At 38.4% G+C, this 20,744-nt stretch overlaps 1 protein-coding gene across 3 annotated transcripts in view; it reads right to left on the bottom strand.

Moving 5' to 3' along the window:
- asic2 (acid-sensing (proton-gated) ion channel 2) overlaps nt 1-20,744 on the bottom strand; it is a 432,822-nt gene that overhangs the window by 136,687 nt on the left and 275,391 nt on the right. Inside the window, exon 1 of one of the 3 annotated variants that reach the window (XM_048196715.1) lies at nt 7,321-9,770. The exons of the other annotated variants lie outside the window; for them this stretch is intronic. Within the exon in view, the coding sequence (XP_048052672.1) occupies nt 7,321-8,031 (711 nt within the window). The 5' untranslated portion in view covers nt 8,032-9,770. Of the gene's footprint in view, nt 1-7,320; nt 9,771-20,744 lie in introns of those variants that run through there. 3 annotated transcript variants of the gene reach the window in all.

Below are 20,744 nucleotides of genomic sequence, written 5' to 3'. Positions count from 1 at the left end.
TCCTTGTGATTATTTTCTTTTGTCCCTTTGCATACCGCTGTAATAGTATGAAAAAGGTCAACATATACTGCACATTTGTGATCTGTTCTCTTGATATAATTTACAATATACACCATTAATAATTCATTGGAATGCACGAAGAATCTCTCGTTTTTCTCCTCACGTCTCTTTCCAGGTTTGTTTTCACAGGTAAAAACAATTTAGTTAAGTTAAAGGCTGTCATTTTACACTTTCAGCCCAGGGGAAATATCTTCATATGCAGAGACTTAAATGCCAGGGCCGGGAGAGAAATTGATTATGTAAATATTGTAGAAACTGGTCACATATCAGCAACACCACATTTCATTCCTCATCAATTATCACACCAAGAAACAGCTAGTTTAGTCAACATAAATGGAAAGCAAATGTTAAAACTCTGTAAATGTTTAGGGCTATATATCGTTAATTGCAGAACTAGGGGGGATATAATATTGGAGATAATGTTCCAAATTAGGAACCAGTGGTTGATTATTCAGTAACAGATATTGGGCCTCATTCACTAATAATTGGGTGGATTATTTCAAATTTGTACTCGCAGGAGAAAAATATCTGCCTAATTCACAACACGTGTACACACATAAATTTGTTCTTAACATTGTTCTTATTTGAATGTATTTGGATTATCCTAAATGAGCGGCTGTGTGCACAAGGTTAGTCATTTGCATAAAACACCATATAAGGGCTTTCCGTGCAAGCTTTACTTACAGGCTTACAGTACGTCACTTTCGTCAGAAATGAATATTTTAAAAACTTTTAATATGCAATCTCTGTACACCAACAGTAAATGTGGAGTGAAATGTGTTCTAATCATAGAACAGTGTTTTTCCATCAGGGACGTGGAGTGAGGCAGGGATGCAGTCTGAGTCCGACTCTATTTAACATCGGCATAAATGATCTGGCAGTAGTATCCCCAGGCCTCACTCTAACACAACACAGAGGTTAGATGTCTGCTGTATGTGGATGATCTGGTCCTGATGTCCTGCACAGCTGAGGGTCTTCAGCAGAACCTGTCCCTGCAGGAACAGTACTGTCACGAGTGATCTTTGACAGTCAATCTGAGCAAAACCAGAGCCATGCATGGTGTTCCAGAAGAAAGCCAGATCTCAGGGAAACAAACACTAGTTCACTTATAAAGGACAGATCTTACAGCACAGCACAAGCTACAGTTATCTGGGCATCGACATCAGCGCTCAGGGAGGCTTCGATCTGAGTGAAAAACACTGAGCGGAAAAGGTTCCAGTCACCTTTATTTATGATTGCTTCAAAGCAGCTTTACATTGATGTATGCCATAATGTCATGTTGCGGTCAAACTACCCTTTAAAACTTGAATAAAATGATGTAATTCAATAATAAAACATTATTTTATATGGATGTGAAATTTGGGGATCAGTACTAAATTGAAAAAAAAAAAAAAAAAAAAAAATGGGATAAAACTTCAACATTTTGGAGGTCCACAGAAGCACTTCCAATGATGCCTGCAGGGCTGAATTAGGCTTGTACTCACTGAACATTGAGATCCAGGAGAAATGTGTTCAGTGTATTGGCATCACCTCCATCTGATTCTGATTCAAATCCTGATTCATTCTAATATAAAGCACTGCTTGCCTAAGAAACCTCACCAGAACCGCATCCTCTAAACACACTTGCTCTTCAACCAATCCATGAAACTCAACTCCTGACTGTCTAAAGTATTATTAAAGAAATTAACAAAAACTAAAAAACACTCATGATGAATCACTAAAAACTCAATTTGACCTTCAAAATAAACTATTAAAACAATGCTATTCTTTGACCCTAAATAGATCCACAAAATTGGCTAATTATTTATTAAATAAACAATTTAAAGAAAGACAAATCCTCTCTAAATACAGATTAAGTGACCATGACATAGAAATAGAAAGAGGAAGACGTAAAATACATGGACACAGAAACAGCAGAGGATCTGTAAACACCTTTGAAATAACTGAAATAATTTGGCGAAGTGATACGGATATAATGAGGTCACGAACAGGAACAGCTGTACATTAGCTGTGCGCTTCCTGGAAAATAATTGCCCATAGAATGTTTGTCAGCCAATCAGATTTAAGCATTCAACAGCCCCTTAGTATACGTTGATAATAAACTCTCCTGTTCACTGAATTATTACATCTATTACATCTTACTTTAATGTAATAATTATGAGTAAGCCAGAATTTGTTCAGAGGATACATTTCTGTAACATCTGACAGATAAACTGCAGCCATATGAGACATCCCAAAGCTGGGTATTAGAGCTTTCCCAGCTGGAGCTTCTGATTGTCTAACTGGGTCTCTAATACACTTTGTAATGAGTGGATAATGTTTAGCTAATGTTATGGAGAGAAAAACTGAGCTGATGAGGAAGAAGAAAATTAGCCATCACACACGGGATTTCCACTTTCTAAACTCTTAAAATTGGTGTATTTAACCTCCAGTGACTACTATATGAGCTAAATAAACACAGATATCCTCTTGGGTAAGAAGTATGATAAATAAACACTCATTTATACAGACATAAATGATCACATCTAAAACTATTGATAAGCTTGCCGTTAGAAGACATAAGACATATATGAGGGGTGAAATAAGGTGCATACACTACATAAAGCACATATGTTCTTGTTTTTGTGAAATGGGTTGTTAGAGTTCTCCACAAACAGCAGTGCCATTCCTAAACACAGTGAAAAACACCTCAGTGATATCCAGTCCTAATTAAGAATTATTGTGAGAGAATTGCAAAGTAGTCTCACACAAATCCACACATGCAGAAAGAAGCTCTGCTGAAATGTAGCCTGAGAGAGAACATCTGCCAGCGCTCCTCCTTTCCCCACATCAAGAGAATTAGAGAAACAACACAGTGGAAAACAACACAATGACACTGAATGAAGAAGAGAGAGGAAGGACAGAACCCATAGCATACAACATCCTAACAACAACAACAAAAAATCCTTCTCACAGTCCCACAACACTTCCAATTAGTTTATTTACAATTTCAACAAAACAGTGCATCCTACAGCTGTCACTGACTGCAACATCCCACAACTCCTTACAAAACATTTAACAGTGGCCTATTAATCACATGTAAACTTGTAATGAATAGTCTGCTATATAATCTGCGACATGCACAATAAACTTTAAAAAGTTTAAAATTTCATAATGGTGTTTGAAACTGTAGTGTTCCAAACTCTCTCTATATATATACAAACTCACTCTCTCTCTCTCTCTCTCTCTCTCTCTCTCTCTATATATATATATACAGTGCTCAGCGTAAATGAGTGCACCCCCTTTGAAAAGTAAACTTTTAAACAATATCTCAATGAACACAAAAACAATTTCCAAAAATGTTGACAAGACTAAGTTTTATATAACATCTGTTTAACTTATAACATGTAAGTAAGGTTAATGATATAATTTAGAGAACAGAATTTTCAGTTTTACTCAAATTAGGGTGATGCAAAAATGAGTACACCCCACTGAAATTCTCTGAAATTTTTGACTACAAATGTCTAATTTAACAAGAATTCAACCACTAATTATTCATTACACAGGCGTCCAGCCGACAGTTGACTATAAAAGGGTGTTAAACCCCCTTCCCATTTCATGCTGTCAGCAATGGCACCACATGGAAGAGAAATGTCACAAGACCTGAGAAAGAAAATAATTTCTTTACACCAGAAAGGTGAAAGCTAGATCAGCAAAGCTTTACTTATCAGTCAGAATACTGTAGCAAAAGTGGTACAAAAATTTAAAAAAGATGGAACTGCAACCATCTCACAGAGACGTCCAGGTCGTCCACGGAAGTTAACACCTCGACAGGAGCGTCATCTGATGAGAAGGGTTGAAGAAAATCGGCATGCAAGTTCACTGCAGTTATCTAAAGTAGTAGAAAGCCAAACTGGGGTGACTATTTCCCATGACACAATATGGCGTACACTGCAGAGGAATGGCATGCATGGGTGCCGTCCACGAAAGAAGCCTCTCCTAAAGCCCAGGCACAAAAAAGCCAGCCTAAAGTTTGCCAGGGCCCATTCTGACAAAGATGAAGACTACTGGGACTCTATACTCTGGAGTGATGAGACCAAGATAAATGTTTGTGGAACTGATGGCTTCAAAACTGTAAGGCATCGCAAAGGTGAGGAATACAAAGAAAAATTCATAGTGCCTACAGTGAAACATGGTGGTGGCAGTGTCCTTATGTGAGGCTGCATGAGTTCTGCTGGTGTCGGGGAGCTGCCTTTCATTGATGGCATCATGAATTCACAGATGTACTGCTCTATACTGAAAGAGAAGATGCTACCATCACTCCGTGCCCTTGGTCGTCGTGCACTTTTCCAACATGACAATGATCCTAAACACACATCTAAGGCCATGTTGTATTTCTGAAGAAGAACAGAGTGAAAGTGATTCACTGTCTCCTGATCTGAACCCAGTCGAACACCTATGGGGAATTCTGAAGAGACAATTTGAGCATCACTCTCCACCCACCATCCAGTCTCTAAAAGAGCTCATTCTTGAAGAATGGAAAAAGATAGATGTTGCAAAATGTCGCCAACTTGTCCATTCTATGCCTAGAAGACTTGGTGCTGTCATTAAAAATCATGGAGGCCAGACAAAGTACTAGATGTAGTAGTTTTTGTTGTGGGGTGTTTTTTATTGACCACTGTACAACACTGAAAACATGCCCCAATATCATGGTTTACTGTAACTGTCACGGATGGTGTTGGGTTTTGATTCATGTTTATAGTTAAGTCATGTCTTGTCATGTTTTCATTGCTTTGTTTCCATGTTTGCGATGTACTCCCTGTTGTCAAGTGTTTTTCATGTCCCCATGTGATCATGTCATGTGATTCCCTTGTTCTCATGTGTTAGGTTATCAATAGGCTTGTTCGACTTGATGCAGCGCTGCACAGACCGATTGGCGGCTGACTTGAAGCAGTGCGTGCTGGTAAGAAATTTTGTCCGACTTGAGACAGCGCCAACGCCACGTGACTCTGAAATATAGCTTCAAAGCACCACGAGAATGATTAGAGTCAGCCAGTGCAGTTTCTCAGGAGCGGCTGCACGAGCTCTGATGACGACACAGCTGTTCCACGACGGCCGGATTTACTGCATGACAATGATCACATGTGTTTTGTGTTTATTCTGAAAACTTCAGTTCCACTAAAGCTCACAAATCTGTATTTTTACAACAGTTAAAGCTCTTTTCATGTAGTCGCAATGTTTTATTGTGTCATGTTTATCAAAATAAAACTGATAAAAAAAAAACATAGACCCCACCACAATGGAATTCAAATAATATATATATTGAATAATATCTTAATAATATCTTATTTTGAACTTTATTCTTGTAAAAACAGACGCTGTAAGCAGTACTGAATGAAAATGTTTCTGAAACATCTGTGTATTAGTCAAATATTGCATTCATTTCACTTCAGCTGTGATAAAGTATGCAAATGCAGCGTGAGCATCACTCCAGGAAGCAGAAAGTGTCCGACTTCACGTCTTCACTTTCAGGTCCTCCCCACCTGCACGCTGCTATATACTCTCGCCGATTGGTTCCGACGTCGAACACACTGTACAATATAACATTGTGACTACATGAAAAGAGCTTTAACTCTCTAAAATACAGATATGGAACTGAAGGTGTGAGAATAAACATGAAACACACATGATCGTTTTGCTGTGTCGTCATCAGAGCTTGTCCAGCTGCTCTTGAGAAACTGCACTGGCTGACTCAGACGACTGATCTCGAAACGCTCTCGTGGTACTTTGAAGCCATATGTCAGAGTCACATGGCATTGACACTGTCTCAAGTTGGACAAAATTTCTTACCAGCATGCACTGCTTCAAGTCAGCCGCCGATCAGTCTGTGGAGCGCTGTATGAAGTCGAACAAGCCTATTGGTTAATTGGTTTAATCAGGTTTGTCTTGTTATGTCATGAGTCTCTGTGTATTTAAGCCCTCGTGTTTGCTACGTTCTTGGTCAAGTATTGTCCGTGTACCACTGTTGGTGAGTTTTACATTTCTGTTAAGCCATGCCAAGCTAAGCCAAGCCAAGTCTTTGTTTTAAATTTTGTTTATGTTTGGATCCATCAAATAAAGCTGCACTTGGGTTCTCCAATCATTGCCTTCAGTAGATCCATTAAAGTAATAATATATGGGGTCATTAATCACAAAGGGAACCTGCCATAATGTTTTTTTCCCCATAAAAATTAATAAAATAAAGTAAACAGTAATGATAATAATAATAATAAATACTAAAATACTGCAAATATAAAGCATTTTTTAATCATTTAAAAATATTGATATGAAAATCCCCATTCAAATATTTAATTGCATTTAAAACCACCTTTCTTTTCTAGCATTATTAAAACTCTAAACTGTTACTACCTTGATTTATTCATTGTTTTTTGCACAGAAAGGACTGAGTGAATGTACGTGATAGAGCAGCAGTAGTGACTGTGGAGAAACAGGATGAGCATGAGGAGAAGAACGACATGTTCACTGACAGTAGGAGTCTGAGAGTGGTGACAGTACTGCAATGTTTAGAAACATAAAGCAACTCTCATTTCTATGAATATGAAGAGATTTTACTGAAAAGTACAAATAAATATTCATGTAAAAACAAGCATTGTGCACTGTATAGTTGCAAGAAAGTGAGCAAAAAAGAGAATTCATCCACAAAATGATGATATTGATTGCCATTTTCTGTTAGGTGTGGGTAAAAAAATTGTAATCTTATCATCTGGCTAAGAGACATAATTATATAATTATTTCTTGGCATGAAAAATCAGTGTTTGCTAATAGGCTAGACAGTTGCTACATTACCAGATAGGAAATAGGTTGAGCATCCTGGAATTGGAGGACTTTATGAGCAATGCAAATGCAAATAGCACATTTTGCTCAATCAAAATCACATTATGAAAATCAGCCTTGGAAGATCAGTGCACCTGATTTGTTTGTAAATGCTGGTATTCAACATGGGTTTCTCTGAAGAAAAAAAAAAAAAAAAAAAAAAAAACTGTCTTCATGAATTGGAGTCAGAAAGTTCTGAAACGGGGGTACAAAATGTGCTGTGAAATATCTGAAGCATGACGAAGAGGGCATCACAGGACAAGAGCTAACGAGAGGTCAGAGCTGAGTCTGTGCATGTGCTGCATGAAAGAATAAGTCACAGTGAATTTGACAAACACTAGAGTGAAAAGGTGACAGAAAGAGACAGAAAGAGAGAGAGAGAGGTGGAGGTCATTTGTTCAGACTCACAGCAGAGAAGTTGTGGGCTCCACAGGGCTCTCCGCGGTACTTGCAGGCCAGTAGCATATCCTCCAGCTGGTGGCCCAGTCGGTCCATGAACTCCAAGCTGGTGCCCTCGAAGCGCCGTGGAGGCAGGAAAAGACGGAAATCTGACAGCTTGCTAAACCATGCCCGCCTGTCATCTTGAAGCAGTTCCAGTACCAAGGGTCTGGCTGTGCGGTTGGCCAGCAACAGTCCAAGCCAGTGACCGGCAAAGTACAGATCGCTCTTAGTGAGGTGATTCAAACGTACAGGGTTATTGTTACAGATGGTGACCGTGGGAAAAGCGAGTTCTCTCGCCCATTCTGTGTGGACTCTTGTGTGAGTGGGAAAGGCCAGCCAGTGAAGCAGCCGATTTGAGGACCAGGAAACCAGAAGACCCAGACAAGTACAGAGTGCCAGCATCCAAAAGGCCCGGCGGCTGAGAGAGTTTGACGGGGCACAGATGTGCCGCAATCCGTGGAGGCGAGTCCGCGCAAGGAGGGCCACTGTGAGGTGGGACAGATTGTCTCGTGGTGCTCCAGCCCGGGTGCGGCGACGGCGGGCCCTGCGTTGGCCAGGCATGGGCGAGGCAGGGCGCAGACAGCGGCCTTCCAGAGCCATGACGGCCCACAGGGCTGCTAGAGCAGCAGGGGGGACGGCTTCATCTCCCAGCCAGGCCTCCACGGCCGGGGCCCTCATGGGGCTCCAGGAGCACAGAGAGAGCCACAACACTGACTTCCTGAATACTACTCTGACTTTTAGAGTCCAGCAATCAAGTCACACACTATTGTAGCACCTGCAATACTACTCGAGGTTCAACCAAAGTGTACAATTCCAATTCTACTTTGACTTCCACTTTAATATATGTATGCAAACTTCATTTCTGGATTGAATAAACACATTCACGCACAAGCACACTGCTCCCTAAGGTACACAAAATTCAGCATGTGTCTTCATACCCGCTGGCAACACTCTATAACCCCTCAGGCAAAATCCCCAGGCTATTTTCTCTGTAGCTTTCTCTTTCTAGCCCTCTCTATTTTGCTCCCCTCCTCAGTCCAACTGGTCAGGGTGCCAAGACTTAGTCTGGGCTTGGGGACAGCCTGCAATCTGCATCTAAGATTATCCCCAAATCTCCTAAAGTTCAGGCGGGTGAATCGTAAAGAATGAGGCAGTTAAATAGGAAGTGATCTTAATGAGAGAAAATATTCAACAGATGCAAGACAGATTGTAAGAGAGAATAATGAAAAAGAGATGGATTGTGGAAGGCAGCGCCAGCTAAGTCACAAGAAAGAAGGATCCGAGAGAGTCTCCAGGCAGGCTGTCCTGTTGGTAAAATGGACTGTCTTGTGCGACCTTTTTCCACAGTCCCTGGAGAGAGGGTTTCCTGAACACTAGCTACAACTGACCCCACAACCCATGATTACACTGATCTTGTCTTTTTGCCCTTTTTCTCTGGCTTTGACAGTGATACAGTACTAACTTTTCACCTTCCTACCTTCCTACCTCTCTGTGTCTCTGTCCTCAACTACGGGGGCACATTGGCAAAAGCCTGGTGTTACAGAGGTCGTACTCCGTGCTAGATCACACACGCGCACACACATACGCACACACACTGACTCTTGCCTGCAGGAGTGCTGAATGCCGCTGATGTGGAATCTGTTCTGACATGGTCCGAATTCAGCATCTCACTCTCTCTCTCTCCTTCCCTTTTTCCATCCTTCTTTTACACTGAAACAGCATCCTTGATCTTCTTCTCCTTTGTTTTTCCTTTGCTAAAAATATCCATTCCCAGAAATTTAAATTCTTCAATTTGCATCCATGTCCCTCCTCTTTACTCTGTCAATCAAAGCATGCTTGCTCCTCCCCCTGCCTCTTGCGTGCCTCCTCTTGTCCTTTATCGTTGTCTGGACGGATTCACTTCTGCTTCTTTGGTCGCTCGAAAGAGAGAGAGCGCAAGCGAGTGACAGAAGCTGCTCGGCATGAGAGCCTTTGCTTTCCTTTGCACTGTTTAATTGCTCTGCTGTTGCTGCCTTACCACTCTCATCTTCCCTTTTGCGCTCTGTCAGTCTGTTCGCTCAGCATTCCTCTCCTCCTTCTGGGTCACTCCATCCATTCAGTCCTCCTCCTGCTCTGTCGTTTCTGTTCTCTCCGCACTCCTCCGTGTCCACACAGTCAGTGCCTGGCTCAGCCTGTGCCAGCTCTCTCGCTCACTCTCTTTCTTTCTTACTCTCTCTCTTTCTCTCTCACTCTCTCTGTCTCTCTCTCTCTTTATTTGCCTCTATATTTCGCTCACTGTCTGCTTCCTTGAACAAGGCTGAAAAGAAACAAAAGAGTCACTCTAATGTTTCTCTTCATGTGCTTGTTAAAATGTAAAATGGTGTCCTGTGTGTGAGCGTGTAGGAGGGTTGCTTTTGTGTGGGAAGAAAAGCCAAAAGAGCTCACTGGTGTCCCACACTTCCTTTCTCTCACACTTATATTCTATGTCACTTCATTTTTTGTATTTTACATAAATATTTGGTGCTTTTCTTTCTTTGCAAGCTACACAAGTGTGCCAATCATATTTAATAAAAGGATTATGGCCAAAAACCTTTTTCTAGCATGACAGAAATGTTAATTATTAAAGATTTGCATGACAGTGTGGAGAATGTATTCCAGTGGTACCTTCTGTGCCCTACACTCCTGTTCAAGTAGTTTATTTATTTAGTTAAGTTCATTTATAATCACTCAACTACTCATTCTTCTATTGAAAAAAGTATACCTACTGTTACATGCTTACAATAGGTTGTTTGCACATGACGTCACTGCAGCAGCGTGAATGAGTCTGCAGGGCAGGGAGTGTTTTTTCTATATAGGAATTCTATCAAAAACTCAAAGTTCGTATGTTTTGCGTATGTGGTTGCTCTAATCGATAAAATCGAGAACCCAGAAGGTGTTTATATCGTTTAAATAACTTATATAGTTTTTTAACTTTAAAAGTTGTCGCCTTTAAAAGTGTTTTGCGTCTGCTGATACTGAAATGAATATGGATACCTGCTTACCTTATTTGTTTTTGACTTGGTTAAATATCCACATTCTTCATGCTATCGTTTGCAGGGAAGAGAAGCTATTTTATCCCACTGAATGATAATTTGGTGTTTTCGATTAAGTTTTGTAGTATTCCGTTCACAATGTTGATCTGGTTACCATGAGAACAGTGTCACGCGCTGCTGCTTCAGCCATCATATGGTAGAAAATGTCCAAATAAATAAATGTTTAACAAGCTGACAGAAGTCAATTCAACAACAAAGACAAAGACAACACTTTCAAAAACACTCAGCTATGTGATTATTTTATTGAGTGATAGGGAGTGGGTGACATTATTAGATTTGATATACGGCGTCTTCCCGTCACCTCCTCAGCCTGCTTCCCTTAGTCTGTTTTTACACGTAGAAAAGGTGAAAATTGTATTACACCGTCCAGTTTTTTTATTTGAACGATGATGTGAGCTCCTGTTGTAATTCTCGATTAGCGAGCGTGATATAAACAAACCAAACTAGAACTGAACACAGCATGACGGCAGCTTCACATTCTCTATATCTACCTCCTCCATGGCAATCAAATATTTCAATTCAGTGGAAAAGTCGCTCCTCTTCATAACATAAAGATCACGTCCAACATATGTTGTTATTTTCTGTTTATACCTTTCTAAACCAGCACAGAAAGGACTTTTCTCCATCTCTTCCATTCTAATTTTCACTGCTTGCCCTCCACCGGTATTTTGCGCGTCACCAGAACCACGTGATTGCAAACAACCTATTTTAGGTTTTAGGTTTAGGTTACACCAGAAAAAGTTAAATTTAAGGGTCAGATTAGGTACAAATATCTAATTAATAGCCAATTTATCACGTTTTACCACAGTTTATTTATTGCTTCATTCATTCATTCATTCATTTATTCATTCACTCATTTTCTTCATCTTCACACACATGCAGAATCCAAATGACCAGTCAGAGTCTTTGCCACATAAGTGACAGTCACAGATCACCAAATATTTAGAGGGGGACAGATGGAGTGAGAGTTAGATGGAAGCTTTTCTTTAATCACAAACTGAATACATCACACACAATTACAAGCTGTTTTGACTTGTTACTCACATATCTGACACATCACATCATTCTCTTATAAGGTTTCACTAATTAGCCAATAATCTCTTTCTTGTTTTCTTATTTTCAAGTATTGCATTTAAAGTCATCACTTAAAAACAGAAAAATAGAGGGAAATCCAATTAAAAATGCATATTTAACCAAAGTAGCGGCTTTCTCAGTTGGATATCATTAATGAAGACGCCTTCATAAGGCACATAGGCTCTGAAAATGTAAATGAGTCATTGGGAGATACAAATTGGATATTGATGGCATACAGTACTGTTTAGTGACAAATAAGGGCTTTCTTAGAAGAATACTTGACCCCGAAATTAATTTTCTCACCTAAAACATCATTATAATTCTGTTTGATGGTCTTGTGAGACATTTCTTTTCAATGAACACATTCATCTTGTTAACAAAACGGACAGAACTATTTGTTCTTTACTCCGGCTGATCTAGTTACTGAGGGCAGTTCTAGTTAACAATTTACTGGGTGGGAAGAGTACCAGTGGAAAATAATGGTCCAGTCACTCTGTCTGTTCATCACAAACTTGTGGCTTCAAAAGATTTGGAATATAGCACATAAGTCACAGCTACATATCTTCAAAATATTTAATGCTTTTGTTTCACACACAGACACACACACACACAAACACACAGTTTTGGAACAATTTTGGAGTAAATGATGACAGAATTTCCATTTTGGGGTGAACTATCTCTTAAGAACATTGAAAACACTATTATTAGTGTATTTCTAAGACTTTATTAAACCAAAAAATTAGTAAAAATTTAGTTTTGGGGACCAATTCTCACTATTAACTGCTTATTAGCATGCACATTGACTGTTTATTAGTACTTATAAAGCACATATTAATGCCTTTTTCTGCATAACCATATTATAAAGTACATCCCTTAATCCTATTCAATACCTAAAATTTACCACTACACTGACTACCTTACTAACTAATAATAAGCAGTAAATTAGGCGTTTATTGAGGCAAAAGCTATAGTTAATAGTGAATACATGTTCCCCAAACTGAAATGTGACCCAAAAAAATCAAAAGGGAAATGCAACCAAGCCACCAAGATTACTGTGTTGCTTCTGCTGGACTTGGATTAGCTAAATGCAAGTCTCAAATATATAATGTTGTTCACAGTGGTGCAGATTATTTCATGATTATTCAGTTCTTTATTATACTGGCAAATACATTTTTATCATATTATGTAGTTCTAGCTATAAACCAAAGAGAATTACTTAACATAACATTGAGACTGCTTTAGATTTATAGCTAAATTTGCAAAATGTATTTCTTTATCTATATTGCATGACTAGCCCCAGTTGTATGTATTTTTTATAAGGCCTAATAAAATTACAATAAACGTGATTTATAATTCATTTGGTAAGACTTGGAGAGCTAAATTCAGATTCTTGACTTTACTGAAACCTTGTAGGAAGTGACTTGAAGGTTCAGACCTGGGGCTTGACTTTGTCTTGTAAAACATTGTCTTGGACCTGTCTGACAATTGTCTGGCTGTTCTTTGAGGCAATACATTGTTAGAGTAGAAAGAAAAAAAATGTTTTGCATAAAAGGTCATTCTAATAGCAACCAGCAAACAACAGAGAAATTGGCAATGATGTAAGGCCAGCGGTGAACTGGCCTTGTATAAAACACATTTTAATTAATTCCAACAGGAGAAAGATTCATATTCTCTTCATTGTCCTCAAATCACACGTATAATCTACAACTTTCAGTCTGGAACCTTTCAGCCATTACTTATCAGTTACCATCACACTTCCTCTAGGATCTCATATCCTCTGGAGAGTATTCAAGCAGCCTGGACATCAGTGCATCTATTAACTGCTGCTTGATTTGGATTTAGTAAGTACAATATAGAACATTTGCATCTGCATTGTGTTTTTCACTCTTTTCATTACAAAACTACGCTAAGTACAACAAAAAAGACTCCAATAAAAAAGAATCCTTTAGCCTATTAGATTAATTTCCCCAGTATGCAGGGCGTTTAATTTCACAGCAAGCATGTAACTGATTTTAACATGCTTTCTTTCAGCCAGATGCTTTATTGAGTGCTCATATGATCTCAACATGAAACGAGCCCTTCAGTTTGACCCCTTTGTTATCATGTTAACAAACACAAATGAGTACAAAAGAACATAAACACAAATGTGCAGCAACTGGAAGAAACACACTTCTTTAAGACAGCATGTCGTCTCACAAATGTCAGAATAAATAGCTTATATGTGAAATGAATATACAGTGAGTACGGAAAGTATTCAGACCCCCTTAAATTTTTCACTCTTTGTTATATTGCAGCCATTTGCTAAAGTCATTTAAGTTCATTTTTTTTCCTCATTAATGTACACACAGCACCCCATATTGACAGAAAAACACAGAATTGTTGACATTTTTGCAGATTTATTAAAAAAGAAAAACTGAAATATCACGTGGTCCTAAGTATTCAGACCCTTTGCTGTGACACTCATATATTTAACTCAGGTGCTGTCCATTTCTTCTGATCATCCTTGAGATGGTTCTACACCTTCATTTGAGTCCAGCTGTGTTTGATTATACTGATTGGACTTGATTAGGAAAGCCACACACCTGTCTATATAAGACCTTACAGCTCACAGTGCATGTCAGAGCAAATGAGAATCATGAGGTCAAAGGAACTGCCTGAAGAGCTCAGAGACAGAATTGTGGCAAGGCACAGATCTGGCCAAGGTTACAAAAAATTTCTGCTGCACTTAAGGTTCCTAAGAGCACAGTGGCCTCCATAATCCTTAAATGGATGACGTTTGGGACGACCAGAACCCTTCCTAGAGCTGGCCGTCCGGCCAAACTGAGCTATCGGGGGAGAAGAGCCTTGGTGAGAGAGGTAAAGAAGAACCCAAAGATCACTGGCTGAGCTCCAGAGATGCAGTCGGGAGATGGGAGAAAGTTGTAGAAAGTCAACCATCACTGCAGCCCTCCACCAGTCGGGGCTTTATGGCAGAGTGGCCCGACAGAAGCCTCTCCTCAGTGCAAGACACATGAAAGCCCGCATGGAGTTTGCTAAAAAAACACCTGAAGGACTCCGAGATGGTGAGAAATAAGATTCTCTGGTCTGATGAGACCAAGATAGAACTTTCTGGCCTTAATTCTAAGCGGTATGTGTGGAGAAAACCAGGCACTGCTCATCACCTGTCCAATACAGTCCCAACAGTGAAGCATGGTGGTGGCAGCATCATGCTGTGGGGGTGTTTTTCAGCTGCAGGGACAGGACGACTGGTTGCAATCGAGGGAAAGATGAATGCGGCCAAGTACAGGGATATCCTGGACGAAAACCTTCTCCAGAGTGCTCAGGACCTCAGACTGGGCCGAAGGGTTACCTTCCAACAAGACAATGAGCCTAAGCACACAGCTAAAATAATGAAGGAGTGGCTTCACAACAACTCCGTGACTGTTCTTGAATGGCCCAGTCAGAGCCCTGACTTAAACCCAATTGAGCATCTCTGGAGAGACCTAAAAATGGCTGTCCACCAATGTTTACCATCCAACCTGACAGAACTGGAGAGGATCTGCAAGGAGGAATGGCAGAGGATCCCCAAATCCAGGTGTGAAAAACTTGTTGCATCTTTCCCAAAAAGACTCATGGCTGTATTAGATCAAAAGGGTGCTTCTACTAAATACTGAGCAAAGGGTCTGAATACTTAGGACCATGTGATATTTCAGTTTTTCTTTTTTAATAAATCTGCAAAAATGTCAACAAATTCTGTGTTTTTCTGTCAATATGGGGTGCTGTGTATGCTGGAGAGATGAAGCGTACACAGAGATCCACAATAATAGGTTTAATAACAACGAAGGAGATAAATTACATACACATAAGCTTAACATAAACAGAGAACGGACAGGGAGTGAAGGGAGTGGGTCCATAATAAAGGTAGTGATGATGATTAAGTCAACATGCACAGGGATTAACTACAAAATTTCAACATGATATGAAGGGGGAAAAAAAAGTATTTAAAAATTAGGAAAAAGTTTAATTTTAAAATTAGTTAAAGGTGACCTAGATTCAAAATTTGAATTTACCTCGGCATAGTTGAATAACAAGAGTTCAGTACATGGAAAAGACATACATTGAGTTTCAAACTTCATTGCTTTCTCTTTCTTATGTAAATCTCATTTGTTTAAAAGACTTCCGGAAAACACACGGATCTCAACATAACACCGACTGTTACGTAACAGTCGGGGTGTACGCCCCAATATTTGCATATGCCAGCCCATGTTCCCAACATTATGAAAGGCATTAGACAAGGGCAGCTAGTAACGTCTGGATCTGCACAGGTGAATCAACAGACTAGGTAAGCAAGAACAACAGTGAAAATGGCAGATGGAGCAATGATAACTGACATGATCCATGATAGCATGATATTTTTAGTGATATTTTTAAATTGTCTTTCTAAATGTTTCGTTAACATGTTGCTAATGTACTGTTAAATGTGGTTAAAGTTACCATCGTTTCTTACTGAATTCACGGAGACAAGAGTCGTCGCTATTTTCATTTTTTAAACACTTGCAGTCTGTATAATTCATAAACACAACTTCATTCTTTATAAATCTCTCCAACAGTGTAGCATTAGCCGTTAGCCACGGAGCACAGCCTCAAACTCATAGAGAATCAAATATAAACATCAAAATAAATACTTTACTCACATAATTCGAAGCATGCATACAGCATGCATGACGAACACTTTGTAAAGATCCATTTGAGGGTTATATTAGCTGTGTGAACTTTGTAAATGTGTTGTAATATAATCGAGAGCTCGTGTGGCAGGGAGCACGTGAATTAAAGGGGCGGCGCGCTGAAAAAAATCAGTGCATAGTTAATGATGCCCCAAAATAGGCAGTTAAAAAAATTTATTTAAAAAAATCTATGGGGTATTTTGAGCTGAAACTTCACAGACACATTCAGGGGACACCTTAGACTTATATACATCTTGTGAAAAAGCATTCTTGGGCACCTTTAATGTTTAATTTTAAGTACTCTTTACATTTGTTTTATAGAGCTACTGTTTACATTTGTCTGTGCTCATGCTAGGTCTGTGTTCAAAGGTTTACACTAAAAATCCATTTATTCGTGGAAATCTTAAATGGGATTTTACTTCCGGAGTCACTATGCAGTCCACTTCCCCGATAATCAAAATAGTTTCTATAGAGAGCAAGAGGGTATGTAGCTCACTAATGAGAGTGTCCAACCCTCATTCAAAGAACCTTGTATTGAATTTGACACCAGGTACCTGAGGGGCAAACACACAAACCCTCTGCTAGAACTAAACAAATACTAGATCCAAGCAGAGCATATCAGCATTTTGACATTTTCTCCAACAAATTAAAATAAACCAACAAATAATAAAAAATATTTAAAACACTCTGCTCACTGTACAGGTCCTGACTCAGATAAAAATACCTGTGCATGTGAATATAAACTTCTCAGCTTGACAAGGTGGTGGATCCAAAATGGTCAATATTCATATTCATGCATTTTATTCATATTTCATGTTAATCATTTATGGCTTATGATTTATCAACATAATCTTTGATTTCATATATTCATGTACTCCAACTCCAGATATTAATCCTCATCATATTTTCAAATATTTATTCTTTGTTGTACTCATTAATGGTTATTCTTCCTTTATCTTTAAGAGTATGTATGCTTGCTATATTCTTGCTATATATATTGTTCTTCAAGTGTTCCAATGTGACAGGTTATGTTGACACGTTTGCGGTTACATATTGGATGCCTGCCAAGTACTGCAGAAGTGATGATGTTTTCAGAATTAGTTGCTCATTTGAACTTGATGTACCTTTTTGTGAAAATATGTCTATTTCTGTCTCTGCAGACATGAGAAATATTCTATTAAAGGTGCCCTAGAATTGAATTTACCTCGGCATAGTTAAATAATTAGAGTTCAGTACATAGAAATGACATACAGTGAGTCTCAAACACCATTGCTTCCTCCTTCTTATGTAAATTAGATTTTTGCAAAAGACCTCTGAAGAACAGGCGAATCTCATAACACTGACTGTGACGCAAGAGTCGGGATCATATTATGTACGCCCCCAATATTTGCATATGCCAGCCATTCAAGGCATTAGACAAGCCAGTATTAACGTCTGGAGCAGCACAGCCGAATCAACAGACTTTATGCAGGTAAGCAAGCAAGGACAACAGCGAAAAATGGCAGATGGAGCAATAATAACTGACATGATCCATGATAACATGATATTTTTAGTGATATTTGTAAATTGTCTTTCTAAATGTTTCATTAGCATGTTGCTAATGTACTGTTAAATGTGGTTAAAGTTACCATCGTTTCTTACTGTATTCACAGAGATCAGAGACATCGTTATTTTCATTATTAAACACTTGCAGTCTGTATAATTCATAAACACAACTTCATTCTTTATAAATCTCTCCAACAGTGTGTAATGTTAGCTTTAGCCCCGTTAGCCACAAAGCATAGCCTCAAACTCATTCAGAATCAAATGTAAACATCCAAATAAATACTATACTTACATGATCTGATATGCTGCATCACGAACACTTTGTAAAGATCAATTTTGAGGCTTATGTTAGCTGTGTGAACTTTGTTTATGCAATGCATTATAGAGCAAGCTTGGGGGCAGGGAGCGCAAGCATTTAAAGGGGACACGCACAGAATCGGTGCATTTTTAATTATGCCTCAAAATAGGCAGTTAAAAAACTGAATAATAAAAAATCTATGGGGTATTTTGAGTTGAAACTTCACAGACACATTCTGGGGACACCTTAGACTTATATTACATCTTGTGAAAAAGGGTTCTAGGGCACCTTTAAAGGTGTCAAAACAACCTTCTGTATCTATTTTCATCTATCTTTGACATTTTACCATTCACTCTGACCTAGCCATTACACCAACTATGACATGATGGACAAGTCTGTTTGACCTTTTCTTATTAGACCAAAACATAAGTTTAAGTGGGATGTAAGTTTTCCTATGCTTATGGTATATAACTGACTAGGTCTTTGATAGTTTAGCTCTTTTAGCTTTTTGCTCTACGTTTTGCTGTTTGCCTCTCCTTCTGCGTCTACTCTTTCTGCTTCTGCTTCATCTCTTCTACCTCATTTCATTCTTTAAATATGTTCTTTCATTCTTCCTTTTTGAACTTCACTCTTCATCTGTTAGATACAATACTCCGGATTTTATTATAAACGATTATTTACTTGATTAATTTGCTTGTCGCTATAATTTTTACTTAATAAATTTATTATTCCTTTTTCAAATCTGACATAATCATTGCTGGACTGCCTGGATCTTATTGCCTCAGTTTTTGCATCACAAGGTCAATCTGTTTTTACTGAGAGCCATGCTCACACTTCACACATTCACAGTCACTGCCAACAAACAAAAAGGACTACTGGATATAAAGTATTAGTGAAATATCATTGAATTATAGATAGATGCACACACACAGGTCTTAAATCTGAAAAAAAAAAAAAAAAAAAAAAAATGTATGTATTTCTCTTGAATGGTATTCCCCACATGCAAAACTGATGAATCTTTATTGATCCAGCTAATCTAGCTGTAATTAGGCAAATTGGTGTAAGAAATGGCAATGTCTGGCTCAACCTAGATTCCACTCCAAGATAGGTGTTAGAACAAACAATTTTGTTCCCCAAAATGGCTTAATTATCATAGAGTAGAACAAAGTCAATTTTGTTGTTTTTGGACCATTTGGGGTGATCACATTGTGAACAAATGGTCATCAGTTGTAGAATGGGAGCAGCTGAGGGATCCTGAGAACCATCTCAGATAATTGGGTGTCTCAATTTCATTAACATACAGACCACAGCTGTTACAACAGGAGCAATTTCATTTACATTAGGGGTGGTAAACTGTCACGGGATAAAAGGTTTGATATTGATGTTCAGGTTTCATTCTGACTCCACTGAACCCAAGGTGCTACATGTACTTTGTCACTGCTATGCAGCAATAAACTTCTTCATAAAGTCCTTCAAAGTTCTCATCATTTTTACTTACATTAGGTAACACCCACCACCACATTCTCTTTTTTTTTTTTTCAAATGTTCTCAAAAATAGTGCAACCTTTTTAAATTTGAATCTATGATCTGAATGGACCCGAATGGAAAGTTTACAATCATAGAGTAAAAGTTTATCATTTGCATGTGTTCTTAAGTTAATTAAAAAAAAAGTAAACAATTTTAAACCATTCAAGCGCAAGAAGACAAGAAAGACAACTTTATTCACAAACACCAAATTCTGTTTAATTCTTATTCACATCTGTGTGCCTGAATGGACATATACACACAAAATTATCTCAAAATACCCGTCTCTATGAGTATCCGCATAAACACAGTCGGTTGTCTGAAATGAACATCAAAATTTGAGAAATAAAAAAATATGTATAATTATATTGGATCTTGCAGTCTAATAAACCTGCTGCTGTCTGTCATTAATGTAAATCAAACTTTACTGGTTAGGCTAACAGCTTTTTCTATGGTATCAAAGTACTTAAAGTGCCCCTATTATGGATTTTTGAAAATTACCTTTCATGTATTGTGTAACATAGCTCTAAATGAATGAAAACATCCTGCAAAGTTTTAAATCTGAAAGTGCACTGTATATAAAGTTATTGTCTCTCAAATGTAAGAGTCGACCCTTAGTCAATTAAACGAGTCGTTTGTAAAATCAATCCCAAGCCGTTTCGTTGTGACGTGAACGTTAGCATATTGCCTGCCCACTTACTATGCGTGCAGACACCAGGGAAAACTTGAAACTCCTCAAACACTGCCAGTACATGAAGAAACAGCAGTTAAAACTCATCTTTACAAATATACAACAGCAGTATAGCCCGAACCTTGTGCAGTGTTCCCGTATTTTTACTGACGACTGCTTCTTCAACCTAAAAGCGTTCAATGTTTTTTATGTTCATTGGAGTGTCACTTATGCCCTTATATTAGTTATATTCAAGAATAAAACCAATAATTAATATTTATTGTGTTTGATATGAATGTACCCTGGTAAAATGTCAACATTATGGAAAATGGGAATAAAATTATTATTTTTTAAAATACACTTAATCACAAGTGTATATGTCCATGCTTAGACTTGTAGAAATATAGCTAACCAGAAAAAAATGACATTATTTTATTTTGAATACCACATATTTGATGTGTCACAGGTACAACTGAAAATTTGCAAGGTTTTTTTTTTTTTTTTTT

The sequence above is a fragment of the Megalobrama amblycephala genome, linkage group LG1, assembly GCF_018812025.1.
Source record: "Megalobrama amblycephala isolate DHTTF-2021 linkage group LG1, ASM1881202v1, whole genome shotgun sequence".
NCBI lineage: Eukaryota > Metazoa > Chordata > Actinopteri > Cypriniformes > Xenocyprididae > Megalobrama > Megalobrama amblycephala.
This window is presented reverse-complemented; position numbering and strand designations above follow the sequence as displayed.